The 20,194-nt window shown below is 37.0% G+C and overlaps 1 protein-coding gene across 2 annotated transcripts; it reads right to left on the minus strand.

Moving 5' to 3' along the window:
• Nucleotides 1–6,186: 6,186 nt before the first annotated feature.
• LOC311595943 (serine protease inhibitor Kazal-type 6) lies at nt 6,187–17,945 on the minus strand. Of its 2 annotated transcripts, XM_084779042.1 has the most exons (5): nt 17,713–17,945; nt 15,224–15,246; nt 9,672–9,746; nt 7,464–7,579; nt 6,187–6,423 (listed from the first exon to the last, which is right to left on the minus strand). In XM_084779042.1, exons 1-5 carry the CDS (start codon nt 17,768–17,770, stop codon nt 6,378–6,380), a joined length of 318 nt encoding a protein of 105 aa, XP_084635168.1. In that variant the 5' UTR covers nt 17,771–17,945; the 3' UTR covers nt 6,187–6,377. The 2 variants fall into 2 exon arrangements, with proteins under 2 accessions (XP_084635168.1, XP_084635169.1); XM_084779043.1 differs by lacking the exon at nt 9,672–9,746 and having other exon boundaries at nt 17,713–17,943.
• Between the last annotated feature and the right edge of the window lie 2,249 nt (nt 17,946–20,194).

A 20,194-nucleotide genomic window follows, 5' to 3' on the forward strand; every position in this document is an offset into this window, starting at 1 on the left:
TGACATATTTGACCTATTGGAGAATATTTGAGCTCATCAGTTGAAGGTTTGTGATTTTTTTTTTGAAAAGGAGACATGTTGCCTTGTGTTTCACTTTTCTAGCTTCTTGTGTGGTCATTGGCACACCTGTTGGTTAGGATGCCTTTTCTGGAGTTTGAAGGGTTCTATCCTTATGAGTCATTTCACTCTTCAATTAGAAATTCCCAATGCCACTCAGCAGAGAGTCCAAGAGGATGCAGTCATCATGGTAGACAAGAAATGACAGCAGTAAGTTGGGATGGCTGAACACACTGTCCTCACAGTCACGAAAAAGACTGCCACTGCTAAATTTACATCATGTTATTTTTTAGTAAATAGATTAGTTACCATTATTAATGGTTTATTTTGATCTCTGTGTTACTATTTTCTAGGACTTTATTTTCTCATATTGCATCTTTTTTTTTAAACACTTGTGTATGTACCTGGTGGCACTCAGAGGAAGGATAGCAGGCTACCAAGAAGAGACTTGATACCCTATGAGCATATACAGGGGGAGGAAATCCCCCTCAGTCACAGTCATAGGGTAGGGGAGTAAGGGGCAAATGGGAGGGAGGGAGGAATGGAAGGATACAAGGGATGGGATAACAATTGAGATGTAATATGAATAAATTAATAAGATATATTTTTAAAAAAGGAAACTTTAACCTTGTCAGCCTCTGCAGCACTTCTTCACTAAAGCTTAGTCATTGATATGCGAAATATTTTTCATACCGTATGAGCATATTCAGGGGGAGGAGGTCCCCCTCAGACACAGACTTAGGGGAGGGGAGGGGAGTAGGGGGGAAGTGGGAGGAAGGGAGGAATGGGAGGATACATGGGATGGGCTAACAACTGAGATGTAATATGTATAAATTAATAAAAATGTATTTAAAAAAAAAAGAAAAACAAACAAACCAAAAAAAAAGTGTGGAAGTTGGACTGGGAGCAGAGGAGGGAGGGGGCTAGGATCCAGATGAAAAGTGATTAAATAAATAAATAAATACATGGAGAAAAGAAAAAAAAAAAGAAAAAAAAAAAGAAAAACTCTGATAACTGAGAAAGATACAACTTGGCAATAATGGGAACAAGCAGTAAAAATGCCCAAGAGTAGTTAATGATTGCACTTTTGATACAATCTGTTCCTAGAATGTTCCCTTTCTGATCTCATGCTAGGATGATAATGATGATAGTTATGAGGACTGAGATCAACTAATTAATTATGATTTTTGTTTTTAGGACAAGAAGTACAAATCATACTTGAAAGAGTATGTTTTGTCCTGAACATCACAGTAATGAAAGATTTTTTTTTTCAGCAAAACGAAATGATAAATTCAGCCATTCAACTAACGGCTGAATCTGTCTTTGTATATAAGAAAGAGGTTGTGATTTTTTCCATTTAAATATTTTCATTAAAAAAGCTAAAAATAATGAAGTAGTTTTTAAAAATTACATTTTATTTTTTATATTATCCATTTATAAAATAACTTTTAGAGAGAACACACATATGTGTGGATTGCAATATCATGCATTTAGTCTTATATCATTTTATCATATATTTAAGGTATAAGTCATGTTCTTACATGCACATGCATAGAAAAAAAATCAAAAGATTACACACGAACCACTCTATGTGGTTACATGCATGTGTAAGAATACTTACGATCCATTTTCATTTTTTTTCATTTTTTTCTCCTTTATTAATTTATTCTTGTTACATCTCAATGGTTATCCCATCCCTTGTATCCTCCCATTCTTCCCTCCCTCCCATTTTCCCCTTATTCCCCTCCTCTATGACTGTTCCTGAGGGGGATTACCTCCCCCTGTATATGTTCATAGGGTATCAAGTCTCTTCTTGGTAACCTGCTGTCCTTCCTCTGAGTGCCACCAGGTCTCCCTCTCCAGGGGACATGGTCAAAGGTGAGGCACCAGAGTATGTGAGAAAGTAATATCCCACTCTCCACTCTATTGTGGAGAGTGTTCTATCCATTGGCTAGATCTGGGTAGGGGTTTAAGGTTTACCACCTGTATTGTCCTTGGCTGGTGCCTTAGTTTGAGCGGGACCCCTGTGCCCAAATCTGCCTATCATAATGTTCTTAACCAATTTTCAGTATTAATACTAAATTATCACCACAGTCCACATGGAAAATAGATCCTTAGGACTTATTCATACACACAAGCAAAATCAGAACCCTTTGATTTCCTTTCTTCCAAAATTTCTTGAAGCATTTTCTACCATCTGTTTCCATTTTGTTGGCCTTTCTTAAGAATCCATTTGGATATTTAATCCAATTCATATCATATTTAATCTGCCTATTAATAAACCTTTCATGTGGTTTAAATTAAATTAAAGGCATCAGTGCCTATGCATGTCACAGTTAAGACCATTGAATGTTTATATTAACATAATAACCATGAATCCTGATAAATGTATACATCCCTATAACCCAAATACTTACATTTTGATTGCTAATGTTTGATTGCCTTTCCCTCTAAGAAATATAGCTTCTCATGTTATATATATATATTTTTCTTTATATCCCTAAATATAGTTTAGAACTAGGCTGTAAATGTTATTTTGCCTACTTGCAGATACAGCCATGAAATAAGCCTTAGGATATATGATAGAATTAAAATACATGTTAGAGAAATAATCCAATTTAAAAACAGGGTATAGAGCTAAATAGAAAATTCTCAATGGAGCTGTCACAAGTGGCTGAGAAAGACTTAAAGAAATGCTTAACCAACATCCTTAGTCATCAGGAAAATGCAAGTCAAAACAATTCTGGTAATCCATCTTATACCCATCAGAATGGCTAAGATCAAAACCTCAAATGACAGCACATGCTGTGAGGATGTGGAGAAAGAGGAACACTCCTCCATTGTTGATGGGAATGTGAACTTGTGTAACCAATTTTGAAAATCAATCTGGATGTTTCTCAGGAAACTGGGAATAGCCCTACCTCAAGACCCAGCTATACCACTCCTGAGCATATACCCAAAAGTTGCTCCACCACACAACAAGAACATTTGATCAGTCATGTTCGTAGCAGCTTTAATTGTAATAGTCAGAAACTGGAAACAACTTAGATGTCCCTCAACCAAAGAATGGATAAAGCAACAGTGGTACATTTTCACAATGGAATACTTCTTAACTACTAAGAACCAAGAAATCATTACATTTGCAGGCAATGGGTAAAACTAGAAAAGATCATCCTGAGTGAGATGACCCAGACCCAGATAGACACATATGCTATGCACTCAGTTATAAGCAAATATAGCCATATAGTACAGGATAACCATACTATAATTCAGAGACCTAAAGAAGCTAAGCAACCAGGAAGGCCCAAGGTAGGATGCTTCAGTCTCACTGAGAAGGGGAAATAGAATAGACAGAGGAAGAGCTCGAAGAGAGGGAACAGGACGAGAGAAGTGGTACTGAGGGAAACGATGATGGGGACCAGATGTGGAGAGGGGTTGGGCAGGAGGACAGGGGGCTTGTAGAGAGAAGATAAACTGTGGGCAGGGACATCTCTTAGACAATATGGAGACCTGGGACAGGGTAGGATAGGGGTGACTTTAGCTGACATCCTTAGTAGTGGGGGACGACATGGAGACTAAAGATGCCACCCTCTAACCAGACAGGACTCCTAGTGGAGGGAGGAAAACGCCAACACATTCACAAAAACTTAGGCCCCAAATTGAGCTTACCTACAAGATATGCAGTGATGAATATAAAGCAGAGATTGAGGGAATGTCCAACAAATAAATGCCTGGCACATCATGAGAGACATCCAACCCCTCACACTACTGACTATGCTTGCAGATAGGAGTCTTACATCGCTGTCCTCTGAGAAGCCGCAATCAGCAATACATCGAAAAGCTGAGACTTTCAGCCAAATATTGGCCAGAGTGCAGAAAGACTTGTGGAAGAGTTGGGGGAAGTATAGAAGGACCCTGAAGGGACAGGAGTTCCACAAGACCAATAGAACCATCTAACTTGAGCCGGGGTAGGGGTGTGGATACTGAAGCACCAGGGACCATGCATGTACTGGACCTAGGCCCCCTACACATATGTAACCTATGGGCAGCTTGGTCTTCATGTAGGTCCCCTAGTAAAAGGAGCAGGGGCTGTCTCTGACAAGGACTTTCTTGCATGATTTTCAATCATTTCCTCCTGCCAGGGCTCCCTTGTTGGGCCACTGTGGTAGAGGTTGTGCTCAGTCCTGATATGACTTGAAATATTGAGATGGGTACGTGGGATGGGGGGCTCACCTTTTCTGAGGGATAAGGGAGGATATGAGGAAGAGGGAAGGAGGGTGTGACCAGGAGGGGAGGGTGGAGGGGGTTATGACTGGGATGTAAAGTGAATGAATGAATTAAACAAACAAACAAACAAAATATCAGGACAAAATTACAAAACAAGATAAGGAAGCTAAAATGATTTGTCCAAATCTAACCTGGAGTTTGACTAAATTTAGAGGTTCAGACCTGTAATCATTTTGGTGTTTGAAGGCACATCAAAAAATAGATAAATAACTTTATAATTTTATTTAAGTGTCATGATTCACATTGTGCTGCATTGACTGAAAGTCCATACATCTTTCACTGTATCCCAAACTACATTTTATGTAGTTATTTTTTATTTTTCAAACTTCTGATCTTTAAGTCAGACAAGTGATATTAACATTCATACTTAAAGACATATCTTGTACATCAAGGTCAAAGCCAAAGCCTGAACCATAACCACCACGCCACACAATTTGGGCTTCTTACTTTCTCCCTGAGCAACCTGTTCTTTGCTCCCTCAACAACAATCTTTCTTAGCTCCAATGTATCAACTAGACACACTAGGCATTCTTCAACCTCAAGGATTGTGACCTAGAGTCTACCTTTGCTCTTCTTCAGGATACTTGCTAGAGTAATTTTCTCATCTCCATTATGTTCCACTGGCTCCTGCTCTTCCCTAAGAATTTTCATCCATATTAACAGAGTCTACTTAATATCTTTCCTGTAGTGTATATCACATTCCATCTTACTATATTTTTACTTACCATATTTATTGCTTCTACTTTTTATTTTATTTTTCCATTATTAAACATCAATCCAATTAGCCATTGAAGAATTATTGCTTCTTCTTACGTCCATTCACAGATGTTATTGTAAGCAACTAGAACAAGGTCTAGTCCAGATTGGACACCCATGTCAAGGTTTTTAACAGAGTCAAAGTCCTTGCATTCAAGTAAATCTTGATATGTGTTAACTGAGATTTTCCCCAGGAAGGCATTATTTGTAAAAATCACATTCTAGTGCACATAAGTATTCAAGTGACTGGTTCCCAAGACTTCTGCACCAGTTTCTTAGACTGAAATGAACTTCTACATGGAGATGGTGGCCTCTCATAGAGCAGAGCTGCTATGCAGATTATAACTAAATTGCTGCAAATCTTTGGATTCCTAACACTCGATACAGTTTTTCCGTCCTACAATGAGATTCTCTTTTCTTTAAGAGATTTTTTCACATATTTTTTTACTGAATAATCAGTATTTGTTAAATATTCACTGTTCAGTTTGAGCATTTCTTTACTTCAGAATGTCTCATGATGTTTCCAAAAAAATCAAATACCGTGTGTGTTTAAATATTATATAGTCCAAATACACTATTTCGAAGAGAGATGAAAACAGTCTTCATAGAGGATGCATGTCCCATTTTCTTTAAAGATTTATTTATTTAGTATTCAATGTTCTGCCTGTATGTAACACCTGCAGGCCAGAAGAGGGCACCAGATTTCATTGTAGATGGTTGTGAACCTCAATGTGGTTGCTGAGAATTGAACTCAGGACCTTTGGAAGAACAGGTAGTGATCTTAACCTCTGAGCCATCTCTCCAGCCCCACATTTCATTTTTATATAAATTAACTTTCCTGAAATCAAGAAGCACCAACATCTTGTGATCTAATATTTAAATAACATATTTTAGAATAACATTAATATTCACTTTATTATTGTCATGCAAATTCCAAAAGTGAAAAAGAGAGACATTTTTGCAGGACTTCATTGTGGTGTGTGGTGTATTTTAATAAGGAAAGCAAGATTTTGATTCAAATTAATGACTCTCATTCATTGTTCTTGGTTGTATCAGTTTGTTTTATTAATCTCAGACAAAATGTAATCAATTCTGCAGAATTTGCTTTATTGACAGTCAAAAGAAATAGACGTATTGACCTATATAGGAAAAATACAGAATAAAAATTGTGTTCTACTTTTTATGAATTTATGGTATTGCCAAAGAAAAGTCAAAGCAGAAATCAAAAAAATAAGAATGAGAAGACAGGCAAGCTGGAACAAAACATTGGCTATAATTCAGCATTTCCCATGATGCTTCAGGTTGATCTTCCCAGAACTTTTCCTATGAAAAAGACAAATAAACATATATTTATTGCACTATCTTCAGTGCTTTTCAAAGGGTCCAGAACATTTTTAAATATGGCACCACCTATCCGGTTACTGGTTTTGTTGATATCTTTACTGCTACTCAGCAGAAGCTAATTGAATGCCCTCATCTATCTGGAAGGGAGCGAATCTAAAACCAACCTCAGCTCTTAGTCCTTAGAGTTTTGAATACCTGTTACTCATTGTCAAGTAGATGAAAGTAGATGGGAAGGATACTACTGCCAATAAACGATAAGTCATAGTCCTGTTCTGGCAGGAAAATGGGCCAAATATTGAAGCATTTTGCATCATCTAGCACCCTGCACATGCAAGTTCTATCAGGTATGTGCCCTTCCATTCATTAAAATCTCACACCACTCCCTGGACTTCTGCTGAGGAAAAACATGGCAATGAGCTGCATAGATAGGTCACGCATTAACATGTTGATTACATATTAAAATCAACATTGACACAATAAACTATTTTTTTAAATAAGGAAAAGTGGAGCTAGAAAGAGAGCTCAGTGTTTGAGCTGGCTGCTCTGAGCCCTCTTTCAAGCCCCAGAACCCAGCTTACAACCATCTGTAACTCCAGTGTCAGGTGGTCTGACACCCTCTTCTGGACTCCCTGGGCACCAGGCATGTACATGGTGCACAGAAATACACGCAGGCAAAACACTTAAAGACACAGAATGAAAGTGAATAAATATTTAGGTAAAATAAAATGATGAAAAGTGTAAGAATTATTAAAGGTAAATTGTTCCATGCAAAATGCATTACAAAGAAATGCCCAAACGCATTATAATAGTTACAAAGTAGTTTAAATCTCTTGAAATAATTTCTATGCAATTTCATTTGCTTTTGAGACATTTATTTTTAATTCATTTTCTGAAGACTATTTTTTTTCCGGTCTCTGTAGGGATATGGATAAAACATTCTAGGCTACCTCTTGAAAACATTAGTTTAACTTTGGAAGTTTATTCTCACAAGACACAGTTGTAGTAAGAACAAGACTTACGCCAACGCCTTGCAAAAGGCACATTTATTCCCATATGTCTGGCCATCAGAGCCGCAGAGTGGGTCAGATTCCCGAGTGCAGAAGACCTTGGGGTCTTTGAACTCACCACAATTAATCTACAATGGAGAAAGAACATCATTAATATCCTGTCTAATAGACTGGTAATGTGAACAGGAGCTTAGCACAATGCCTCCTGAAATAGATCCTTAAGTAGCACATATTGTTTCACTGAGACCTTTTATTAGGATGTGGGAACTTGAGAAAAACATCAGTACACTTACAGGTAAATTAATAAGGTCAAATGTTATAAGGTAAACTTTTTGCTCCAACATTAAATTGATCTTGTTGAGAGTGATTTTAGGTGACAGATGCCATTCTCTTAACACATGTGCCATGTTAATATTATCCTAGTAGAACTTCTGCATCCTGTCAAAACTTGGAATACAGGGGAGTTTCTAGACATTACATGGAGCTTGTAAGTTTTTTCTTTGGATGCAACATCGTATATTTATTATATATTGAAAATAAAATTCTAATGTTTTTTATACTGACTTGCTCTAAGAATCTTTTTTTAGAATTTGGACTTGGTGAGTACTATAGTAATTTATTAATGACCTCCTAAGCTGCTCTGTTGAGAAGGATCCTAAAATTTCATTCAGTCTCATGAGAACATTTGTTATGTCTAATTAAGAAGTCCTGTCACAGAAAATCAATGTAACACATCCTACTAATTACCCTAATAAAAATAATTTGATAAGTAGCAGTAAGATCTTTGCCAATTTAAAAGTAATAGAATTGATATTTGGTGTACCTCTAGTTCCAGGATATTAATAACATGAAATCTTTGAACAAAACTCCTCCAAATATCAGCAAAGAATAATGGGGTGTTATTTTTATGTTAATAAAGAAAACTAGCTTTGATCTTGTTCTACTTCCATTAAAGTAATATGCTCATGCTTTTCAATGTCTCCATACAAGTTAACCACTTTCAAAGAGATTATTTCAGCTGACCTACTAATATCACTGAGAAGTATATTGACTTGTATTCGGCTGCAAGGATAAAAAACTAGCTCACATCTGCAATTGAGTACCTCACCAGTGCTTGAACACGTTACTTCTTAATTTTGGGTCCAGAATTTCCAATGATCTACTATAGTTGGATGATAATACATCTTTATTGACAGAATCAGACTCAGTATCACTTTGAATCCTTGACCATGCTTATAATCAGGACAAATTTCATTAACATAGCTTATCAGTTCGAGTGTTCAACGTAAATACTATAGGTTCTACAATGGTATTGCATTCAGAATTCCAGATAACAGATTAAGTTGAACTGTTTATTACCACAAAACAAGCAATGCCTAACAGTGTGGGGTGATGGGTATATCAACTCTACTATAGTAACATTTTATTATATTTTATCTACATTACCCTATAACACTGCATTATATACCTTATACACAAATCTGTAATTTTGAAATAAGATAGTAGTGAAATGTATGGGCCTTGGCAAGAGAAATCCCTTGTTTAAGATGACAGACACCATTATATGCTGACAAACTTGTCCAGGTTTTGATTAGGAAAACCTTCAGTGAGGTAGTCATACAATTGTGTTTGAAAAATAACCATGCACATGTTTAAGGCACCTGGGAGCATTAATTGTACGTTTTTGTTGAAATTTGGCATCTTACACTGAGGTGAGGAAGTGTGGTGATGAGCGCCCTCGCTGTGCTAAAATATAAACTCATCCTCTATGCTTCTCCCATATAAATAACCTCTCTTTTAAGTTTTCAAATGGAGTTAAACCTAGAAAATCTGCAGGACAATATAAATTCTGAACATGTTTTCCTTAGCCCTTTATGGAATTTAATTCATTAATCATACATGTTCACAGATAGATCCTTGAGAACCAAAAGAATGTGAACTGCAGTGTTGTCTTTGATCTTTTGTTTATTTGCCAAATGCTCAATGAGAAACAGAAATATGGAAGGCACAGTGATAGATGCTGGTCAGACCGGGACCTGGTAGTGAGTAGCATCTCAGTATGCATACCATGCATCTTCATTAGAGAGGAGAGAAGAGAGAGGAGATGATGTAACCGCAGCACAGTGTGTGACAAATGCTACAGCTGTGTGCAAGCTGAGCAAAAGGCACCTGGGTCTATAATCTCAGACATTAAGGGAAGTAAACAAGAAAGTCTCTTACTTGAAAGAGACGATGCCTTAAGACACCTTTCCCTCGCAATCGGCCCTCTGATCTTGTGATCCAGCCTCTTCTGTCCTTTGGAAAGCAGATATAAAGACAGGCACTTGGGGAGAGCATTCACTGTCAGTGTTCTCATCCCCTCAGCCCTCCTCAAGCTCACTTCTCACCTTTTCCTGATCACTGGGAAAAAATTAGGAAGAGCCAAGGGTTTTAATGAACAAATTCACACTGATTAGCTAATATGCGAACAAGAACAAGCTGCCTCAAAGGAGCTTGCTGTTGAACCCTTGCAGAATCCATTCTGCATAATAGTGGGATGCTTAAAGACCCCTGCAGTGAGCTGAGAATCCTGTTCTAGAACTTTCTCATTGTTGGTTATGTTATCATAAGTGAAGCAATTCCTGTTTTTGTGTATTTTAATGAAGAAAACACCACTGAAACATCTGTTGTGCTTTGTTCTCAGGCCCAATGTGGAGACCAAATGTAGCATAAGATTTGCATAGGCATTGTGGAGTATTTGAAATGGTCTTGGATTGGACTATAGAAAGAAGCTTCCTTATTGGAGGCATTTCTCCTCCCCCCACCAATATAATATTTTATTAATTATTTGGGAATTTTGTATAATGCACCTCGATTACACTTGCTTTCCATCCATCCCAGGTCCACTCTCCCAACCTTTTGCCCTCTCCCAAAACCAACCAAACAAACAACCCAAAAAACAGAAGTCAGACAACTCTCCAAGTCCAATTTGTGTTGCCCATATACACATTGGAGTATGGTAAAATTCCCAGTGGCTAGCCCCTTAAAGAAAACTGGGTCCTTGATGTTTCCACTTATAATCTTTTCCATGCAATAGGTACTTTCCAGTGCCTTTCTAGCTTGGATGGCCTGAGAAGTAACAATGACTACTTTCACTGAAATGGCTTAAATAAAGCATTTCTGTCTTCAGTTCTGTGGCTGGATGGGATATGTGGTCCTTCTTGCCTCAGTGCTGCTTCTATATGTAGAAGAACCTCTGCATTCAACTGAAAAATCTGAGCAAGATCACAGCAGTCAGAAGACGAACCTGGGTGTTGCAGAGGCACAAAATGCTAGTGTAGTTACGAAACCAAACCCAACCCAACCCAACCAAACCAAAACAAAACAAAACAAAACAACACAAACCAAAACAAAACAAAAGAACAGCTCCTTTTATAAGGCATCTCGAGGGATAAAAGGATAGCTCCTACCACATGAAGAAAAATATTAAGTACTATTACTGGCATAGCTTTCAATCTGCCTGAATTTCTTCTTTATATTTTGTAGGCTCTTGAACGACATCCAAATAAAGGGCTTCTTAGTGGAGTCAAAGCAGATCAAGATAGGGGGAGACAATAGGAGAATGGAAATGCTCTCTAATGAAGATGCTTTAAAAGAGCCACATCAAGCTCCACACAGAAGAATGGGACCATAAACACCAGCCAGGTAAATTGTATCCCATCCCAGGATTTTGGTAATTTTAATAAGATTTATTTTTAATGCTGTTTGGATTGCTTTCAGATTTAACAAGAAATTTGATTTAATTTTCTTTGATAGTCAAGATTTCTCTCAGGATCTTGAGTACCAAACAGAGTATTGTCCTGAATCCTTGTGGTTCTTCAAAGACCTGTTGTCTCCTAAAATTTTCCTAGAATGGCATGGCATTTAAGTACTCAGATTAGTCGTATTTATTAATGGAGACAATATAACCATTTACTTATACTGAGATTTGAGCACAAATGTACTTAAAGTCAACTAAAGATGCAGGATGGTTAACATTTTAAGTTTACAAAATCAAGCCGATGAAAATGTGCACCCTCGCATACAAAGCACATGGACTCAAGATGGAAGATATCTTTTCCCCTGGTTGAAAAAAATTTCCAGTCAATTCCAACTCCATCCTCTATCAATTCCAGTCTTCTGAATCCATCTCTGTTCTAGACTAGTGGTTCTCACGGCCCCTTTGGAGACTGAATGACCCTTTCACAGGAGTTGCCTAAGACTACCGGAAAACATACATATTTACATAACAGTAGGAAAATTGCAGTTATGAAGTAGAAATGAAAGTAATTTTATGGTTGGGGATCACACAGCAGAAGGGACTTCATAAATCTTTGCAGCATTAGGAAGGTTGAGAACCACTGGTCTGGATTAGCCTCCCCCTTTCATGTGCCTCTGTTCTCCTGGCAGTGCTCTCCAAAAATCATGCTTACGAGAACCAACATACCGGTTACCAATAAAACTTTTGCCAGCTTCTTATGACATATGCAACTCTTGATCACCCACATCTTTTAAAAACTCCCAAATTGATAATGTGTCAGTTACCTCCTTCACTTTTTGATTTTCCCCTCTTTAATAGTTGTTACTTTCAAAGTAATTTTAAATATTTAACTTTCCTTAAGAATATGTAATTTCTCAAATAATCCTGTTCCATCCCAATATCAGTAACTCAATCTGTAATTTTCATGTCAGAGGACTGAGAAACCTGCAACCACCAGTTGAAGTCATAGCTAAGAATTACTTATTTCCCAAGCACATGCCCCTCTTTTCTCTGAACTGGCCTTCTAATCGTTCCTTTTCATGGCAGCTCCACTCTTCAAGTCCTTAGCCTGCTCTCTACTGACCCGGCTACTTCCTCCTTTGAACTGTTCTCTTTTCTTTCTTTTTTAACTTCACTTCTTTGTTAATTCCAATTTACTACCTGTAAAAAGTCTTTAGTATTTCTTGTCTGGACCAATCCCATAATTTCAGTTCTATGTAAGAGATTTCCTACTGGTAGCAACCGTTCTACATTTGGAGAAAGGTTATTTTCAACGATTGTTTTCATCATATTTTTTGCATAAGACAGGAAGGCAGTAATCACCACATCCAATTTGTTAGAAAACTACTTCCTGAAACCTTTTACAGAGACTGCATGGTGCTGTCTACAGCTGATTACAGCTAAGGCCATAGGGACTCAGCAGTCCCCTCACTTTTTGCAGCGGGAGACTTAGCTGCATTCTATTCAGCAGGCTTCCGGGTTTTGTTCCATCTAGAGTTACACTGTGGATGCTGTCTAACACCCCCAAACCGCTTCTAAATACTGTCAGCACATTAGTTTTATGTAAAACAAAGGTAATTGGGAAGATCCAAGAATTTCGAACTCATCTCAGTACTGAGACACTGTTTTACAAATGTATTAAAATTAATCAGTCTTTATCTTTAAAAACAATGCTTAGTTATGCCAAAATGTTCTACAGAAGAACCAGCTGCCGCCGGGACCATACATTTAAACTACCCTTTAAAGGGTATCACGCCCAAACTTCAAGCCCTAGAAAGTGGAGATTAGGAAAGCAGAAAACTCATTCTGTCTGGAGCCTAGGCTTGTCTGGTCTGGAATTCATTACGTCAACTAGGTTAGCCTTAACATTAAATTCTCCTCCTGCCTCAGCCTTCCCAGAGCCAAGGTTACATGTGTGGGTGTGACCAAGCACACCCCGATACCTTGAAGAATGGTTGTAAAAGAATGTGAAATTTGAAAAAGGCCTATAATTAGGAGCACGCACTATAATCTCCAGGAAGATGTGTCACGGACAAAATTCCTGGCCTGAAAAGAATCACTTGATCGCTGGAATGCTGGAGGAAGCCTGACTTCCTTTTGTCTTGGCTGGGTCTGACTTGAACTAGCATGTACATGACATCAGTAATTCCTTCTCCCTCTGGCCAAGAAGAAGAAAGAGTAAGGCCGCTTGGGTGTGGTCTGGGAGGGCAAAACCTTTCGAGTACTTTATAGTTCCTAGGCGGCAGCCTTGGCAGTGCAGGCTTGGTTCATAACAATTCAAATATTTCGAGCAGGAAGAGGCGTTAGATCTCAGTGGACCTCAGCCTTCATCTTAGTGATGTGGAAACAAGGGTAATGAGAAGAGAAAAGGCACATGGCAAGTAACTGTGAATTACATTTCCTTCACATTTCTGACTTCAGAACCGGTCAGTCCTTCATTGTCCAGTTTGGTTGCTGTTACTATTCTTTTAATTGCTAGATTTTGTTTTGTGTAGGTATCATCTGTGCAGTTGTTTAGAATGCAGATTCAAACTCCTTAACACTTCAACTTTTGCTCAACATTCTATACGAGGAATAGCATATTTAGAAAATGTATCAGCTGACCCTAAAACGAGCAGACGGTAAGACTTCAAGAAATGTAAAGTAGCAGGATAAACAAATGAAAGATAATACATGATTGATATGAAACAGAATTAAACTCTCAGAAATGAAAAAATCCCAAGAAAGGATGTGACTTGTGTGGTTAAATTTAAAATCTTTTAGAATTATGTAGGTTTGTATGCAATGGTTGCATCATCTTATTTTACAATCTAATGGAGTATGAAACATTGCCTGAGTCTTAAGTCCTTTTGATTTGCTTCTAAATTTAGTATAAACTGTAGTATAAGACTTATTTGAGCACGTACATTGTAGGATACACACCTTCATATAAAAGCATAAGCACATTTATGTGTGTGTATGTGTTGGTTATATAAAAATATACACATGTAGACAAGTTACAAGACACCATCAGTTTTAAGATACATCTTAATTTATGATATACTAAAATTAAAAACAAACTTATGAATAATGCATACACAAGAATTGAAAAGTAGTTTTTAACTTTGTATGCCCAATCAGTTAGCAATACTGTCTGGGAATTTTGATGACAAGAGTTCTTGGATACTCTAAGATTTAAAAAGCTAGTATTCAGATCAACTTCAAATGCCCAACATAATAAGCAAGACCAGCAAGGAAATTAGCTCTTGTTTGTAAAAGTTTTCAATAGTTACATAAAAAAATAATACAGAAAAATGTTGCTGAATAAACCAAAGAACAACAGCAAAAACAAAACTAACAAAAACAAAACAAAACTCTTAATGAGTGAAATCTGAAGCTATTCTGACTTTATCTCCAACTTGCATTACATTTGGGTGTTGTAAACTCTGTTTCCTCCATACACAACATTTTGTTCATTTCTTACTTTTGTAAAAACAAACAAACAAACAAACGAAACCAAAGACCTCTCTTCTAGCTCTATCAGAGGGGGTGAATTACATATCAGTAACTAATCCACATAAAATATTTACAGTTTTCCAAATGATTTTTCCTTGTTTGTGAATTTAATAATAAGTGCCAGTTCTACAGAGTCAATATTAGTACCTAGTTTAACAGCCGTGGCATTTTCAATCTTGAGGATGGAGTAATTTTTAGCTCAATAACCTGGTTAAGTTAAGGCTAGGACATAAACTTTATTTCATACCCATCCTATATTTGTGCGTAACCACAAGACTCTGACAATATATAACAATGTAGGTTTAAACTCCTTTACACTTAAAATTGTATAAGAGGAGAAACTGTAGTTTAAATGCTGATCTTCCCATTGATTTCTTGATTCGGCCTTTCTGTTCACACCCCGCCCCCTTCTTTTATAGCATAGACAAACCTTGTACTAGCCAAGGAATAGTAGCCATATGCCACCTAGGCAGAAAAATAGAGACAGATCAGTACTAACCTGTCCTCCTTGACTGAAGACACCTGAAAAAAAAAGCACAAATTCCAAACACTGTAATTTCTGAAGGTGCGAAAAATAAGACCTTCAAAATTGGCAGAAAGATGCATACCTCCTCTGTTGGCCCTGCAGTGAAGCCTCAGAATGCCTCTTTTTTTTTTTTAAATGTCTGCTCACTTCTTAGGGAGCCGTAGACCATGAAGGGATGCTTTCGTTGAGGATTAGGGTTACATTAAAGATTGAGGTTCAAGATCTAGAGATTCATGTCATAGCCTTGGTGTCCCTTTTTGTTCATTGTGGGAGTGGAGTTGGAAAGACTCTAACCAGAACCACAAGGTGCAGCCCTTGCCTTTTCCACGGAAAGCACAGGTGGTGGGCAGTGGGAAAGCTTGCTGTTTACTGAACTCGGGGTTGCTTTTCTGCCCTTTCTACTGAATCTCATTTTTAAAGCTAGGATCTAAATATACATTCTTAGAGATCGATTCCTCCTCTTTCCAATGCCTCATTTTCTGTGTCTTTTCTATTTCTCTAAATGCCTGAAGATGGGTCCCTATGCAGCCTTACTTCCCTCATCCTCTTCTTTATTCTTAAAATCAACATTTGTGGTTTTTGATGTGGAGTGCATTTTGTGCAGCTGTGAATGCACCAATAGCTTTCATGCATGTAAGCCTGAGGCTTCTTCCGCTGGGAAGTACAGACTGATGCAGCTTCCAATGTGGGCCAGCACTCAGAAATGATTGGCAGCACACTTCCAAGTGCAATGTGTCAATGGATGTAGGAAAAATCCTACAATTTTAATTTTCATAGGGGTCTCGTCATCTCTTCCAGAAGCTTTCCCAGCATCACTGACTCATAACTGGCAGAGGAGGTGATTATGAATACAGAGGCTTCTGCCATCTTCCTTGAAAGTCACACATTATGAAACTAGACAGTGCTGAGGAGTCTGTGTTTTTGTAAATCCTCTCAATGGTTTAATTATTTTAATTATGGCATTACTATAAGACATTTATTGAACAGGTATTGTGCCCTATCTACTATATTGGGCTCTTTATATGCATTTTTCTATATAATTCCCAAGGTAGAAAACTCAAAAGTGTCAAAGAGCTGAATGATGGTAATGCTAGGACTTAAATTCTTTTTCTTTTTTCTTTTTTCTTTTTTTCAGTTTCAGCATTAACTACCTTGTGCACAACATTGCCATGAATGACATCTGATGCATTTATCTTGTTAATGTAAAGCCATCTTTACAAGGAAAAGCTACAAAAGATAACAACTGACCTCAGGGACTAAGTTTTAAAATAAGTATAACTTTATGCTATCTCAGGAAAAGATTTTGGAATAGTTTGGTTTTAACAGTGAAACTTACTTGACAACATTACAGGAATCTTTCATCTAATTTTTTAATGTGTATTTTAAAAGAATTGTTTCAGTAAATATAGTAACTATAGTGAAATTTCTCTATCAATTTAATCTCTAAGGTTTTTTTTTAGATATGTCCATAATTTAAAAACCTTGAAGCCAAAATGTTTGTCATCTACTGTCTCAGAAATTGATACACCACCCATGGAAGCACCTCCAGCTCCCTCAAGCTTAGTTTCATCTCTCAACATTTACACATGGAAAAAGTATCAAAAAAGATTGAGAAATTTCCTTAGGTGATCCAGGATTTTAGTTGGAATGATGGAACTGTACCATGGGTCTATTTACCTCAGTGGACACTCTGCCCACTAACCAAAAGACTTAAAAAAAAAAAAGACAGTAAATGGAAAAGGCTCTATTCATCAGTGGCTCCTTTGGCTTAGAAATGCAGCCTTTTCTTCTCCAGATGGATATTACTTTACATTGTGACTTTGAACCACCTTGGTTGAAGGATGTATGCCTATTGCTCATTTAGAGTAAGTGGTCCAAGATATTGCCCATCTGAAGAATAATTTACTTGTCTTTCTGAATATGCTTCTTCATTCTAAGGCTTAACTTCTTTTCAAAGTTCAACATTGAGTTTCTATCTCCCTTCCTGTTTCGATTTTGATTACTTCGGTCTCTTTGAAAGAATAAAAAAAAAGGGGACAGGAAAGTCTTTTTCCCCCTGAAAAGCCAAGATTAGCTGTAAGGCCAATTATTTGTCTTCTAGACTTGTTCTTACAAGTAAGCACAAACCTCAATACAAATTCTAAATTCCACCGACTTCTTGTAAGTAAGTTAGTAATTTTATTCTATGTACAATAGATACAAACCCCTTTCAAAAAATCATGGATGATCTATGACAACCGTTGGTACAAGCCTAGAGCAGAACACATGCTCAGTGAGTGACATTTCTTATCATCCTTACCAGCATCATTGTCATCATCAGCACTACCACTGTCATGATGCATAATCTTTCCTAACTGCTCTTCACATAAAAATCATTAGAAGCTTTGAAAAGTGATGAAGATCTGCTCTTCTCCCCTTTTCCAATGTAACTATGGGGATGCTAAGTTTAAGGGAAAACTCACCTGAGGAAAAGCATAGAAGAGCCAGGGAGAGGAGCAGAAAGACACCTGCTATTTTCATGGTGCCAGCTAGCTCACTCAGATCAGGCTGCTTTGCTCAGCTTAGGTGCTCTGTCAAGACACTTCCCAGAAACCCTAGAAAACACACACAGACACACACACATATATATAGAGAGACATCATGAACGTTGCTGGGATCTCCACCTTCTTTATAAAAATCTCCTTCTAAAACCATATGTAGCCCTATACACTTTGGGCATTTATGAGGATGTCACCAGTTTAAAGAAATGCCTCACGTGCCTCATCAGTCTTAAGAAGGAAAACAATTATGTGAGTCGCACCTTAGACCTTATTAATGGAGGATGTTATTTTCTTCTAGTAACCTACATTTTCCTAGCAATCAATGCATCCCCTACTTTTTTCCCTCTAAGGCTCCACAACATTAAAGGGATGACTCACAGATGGAGCTCTACTTCTCTGTGTGTCTCTTTCAGACAAGCCCGATGTGGCTGTGGTCCAGATGAGTAAGCACAGGAAAATGAAGCTGCTGGGTGTACCTTGGATTGTCCAAGTCATCCAGATGTACCTGAGGCAGAGCAGTGTTCTTCATTGTCACCAGAACGTCATCAGAATGAACATTTCAGGGCAAGAATGAGCTTGTTATGCATGCTGCACATCTGTCACATATGTGTGTAGGGGGTCTTTATCCAGTCTACGTAGGCTTTTTGGTTGGTGGACCAGTATCTGGTTTTAAAAATCACTAATGCAGTCAAAGGGCAGTGATTTCTAACTTTTAAATTGAATCACAAGCCATTGTATTATTTTTATTTTGTTAAAAAAATGAAAAGTTACTGAATTGAGAATTTGAAATATAGGATATTGAATAATTCCTTAATTCTACAAGCTAAAACTAAAGCTATACTACATAGTCTAAGTTTCAAATCTGGGAATATATCTTTGTATAAGTTAAATGAACCTACTAAGTGTCGTGGGCAGTTTAAATGTAAGACACATCAAAGAGTGACACGTCATAGCTCATTGCAGAGAACAGAAATAAGAACAAAGGGAAAGTTACAGTCACAGCAGGAAATTCTGTCTTGAAACATAATGTGCTATATAAAGTGTACTGAAGTAAACTGTAGCAAGTTAAAGTAGAAGAAATCTGGGTCAAATATGCCCAATTAAACACAAGAGGTTAGTGTAATCACTTCATATGGTATGTGTTATATGCAAAATAAGTTGTTTTCTCTTCATCATTAAAAATGTATGTTCCACATGTTTCATTTATCTCAAGACACTTGAATTCATTTTGGAAATTACTTGAAAATTTTAATTGATTTACTTCAATAACTAGGATGATTTTATGTCTTTTAAAATGGTTGATGAGCTCTATTGGATTTGATAATCAGAATGTCATCATTTTGATCAAAAGAAATCATAATTGTGACAAAAGTATTTAATTTGATAGATTTTCTGACAATTATAAGAAAAGAACAATGATGATGAAAAAAATTAATATTGGGACACAAATATTACCTTATATAAGGTTGACCTAAGTTATGTATTAGTGCTTCATCAAAAATGAAATAAAGCTGTTTGAATTATTTTTATTTTGAGACAAGATCTCACTATGTAGTACTGGCTGGACGGGAACTCACTATGTAGACCACGCTGGCCTCAACTCACAGAAATTCTCTGCCTCCTGAGTGTTAGGATTAAACTCACTATCATAAATTTCAATCTCTCCATTTTCCACTCAACACAACCACACAGTGCTTTTATGTTTAGTAACTTTATGATATAAAAAGCAAGCATAAGCTTTGCTTCTAGGTTAACCTGATTATGCACTCTTCTTCTGCTACCTTACTAACAAGTCTCAAATTCATGATCCACCTGCCTCAGTGTCCTGAGTGCAAGGACACCAAGTGTACCTTATAACACCTAGTCACACTCTTGATAACAGTGGGTGTCTGAGTCACATTCAGGTGTCTTATGTTTCTTTATTGACTGACATCAAAAGTGCCTGTAGGTGATTTTTTTTCTCTATTTTTTTCATTTGGTCTCTTAATTTGTTTAGACTTGATCATAAGAAGTGATATTTCCTGTCTTTGTTTGAATTATTTATAAACACAACATCTTGGTCTTCATAAATGTCACTTCAGAAATATTGAATAATGAAGGCTCCAGAAACCAATCTTCCAAATTACAGCATTGATATCAATATTTAAGTTTTCTGGCATAGCAATAAGATTCTTACCTTTGAGAAACAGAATGAAGAGATATCTTTAATAAATAGTACATGGATTGCCTAAGTTGCTGTGGTCATCTTCTTTCTCAAGTATTATAATGTCTTAGACTGTACACACTTCCCAAAATAAATGGTTTATTTCCCTTTCATTTCTATTACACTATTATTCACCAACTTTGACTTTTAATCCTATTTTTTTCTGAGAATATTCTCAAGATATTTTTCAAGACAGATTAA

Source organism: Acomys minous (assembly GCF_964271855.1).
Source record: "Acomys minous genome assembly, chromosome: 4".
In the NCBI taxonomy this organism is placed as follows: domain Eukaryota; kingdom Metazoa; phylum Chordata; class Mammalia; order Rodentia; family Muridae; genus Acomys; species Acomys minous.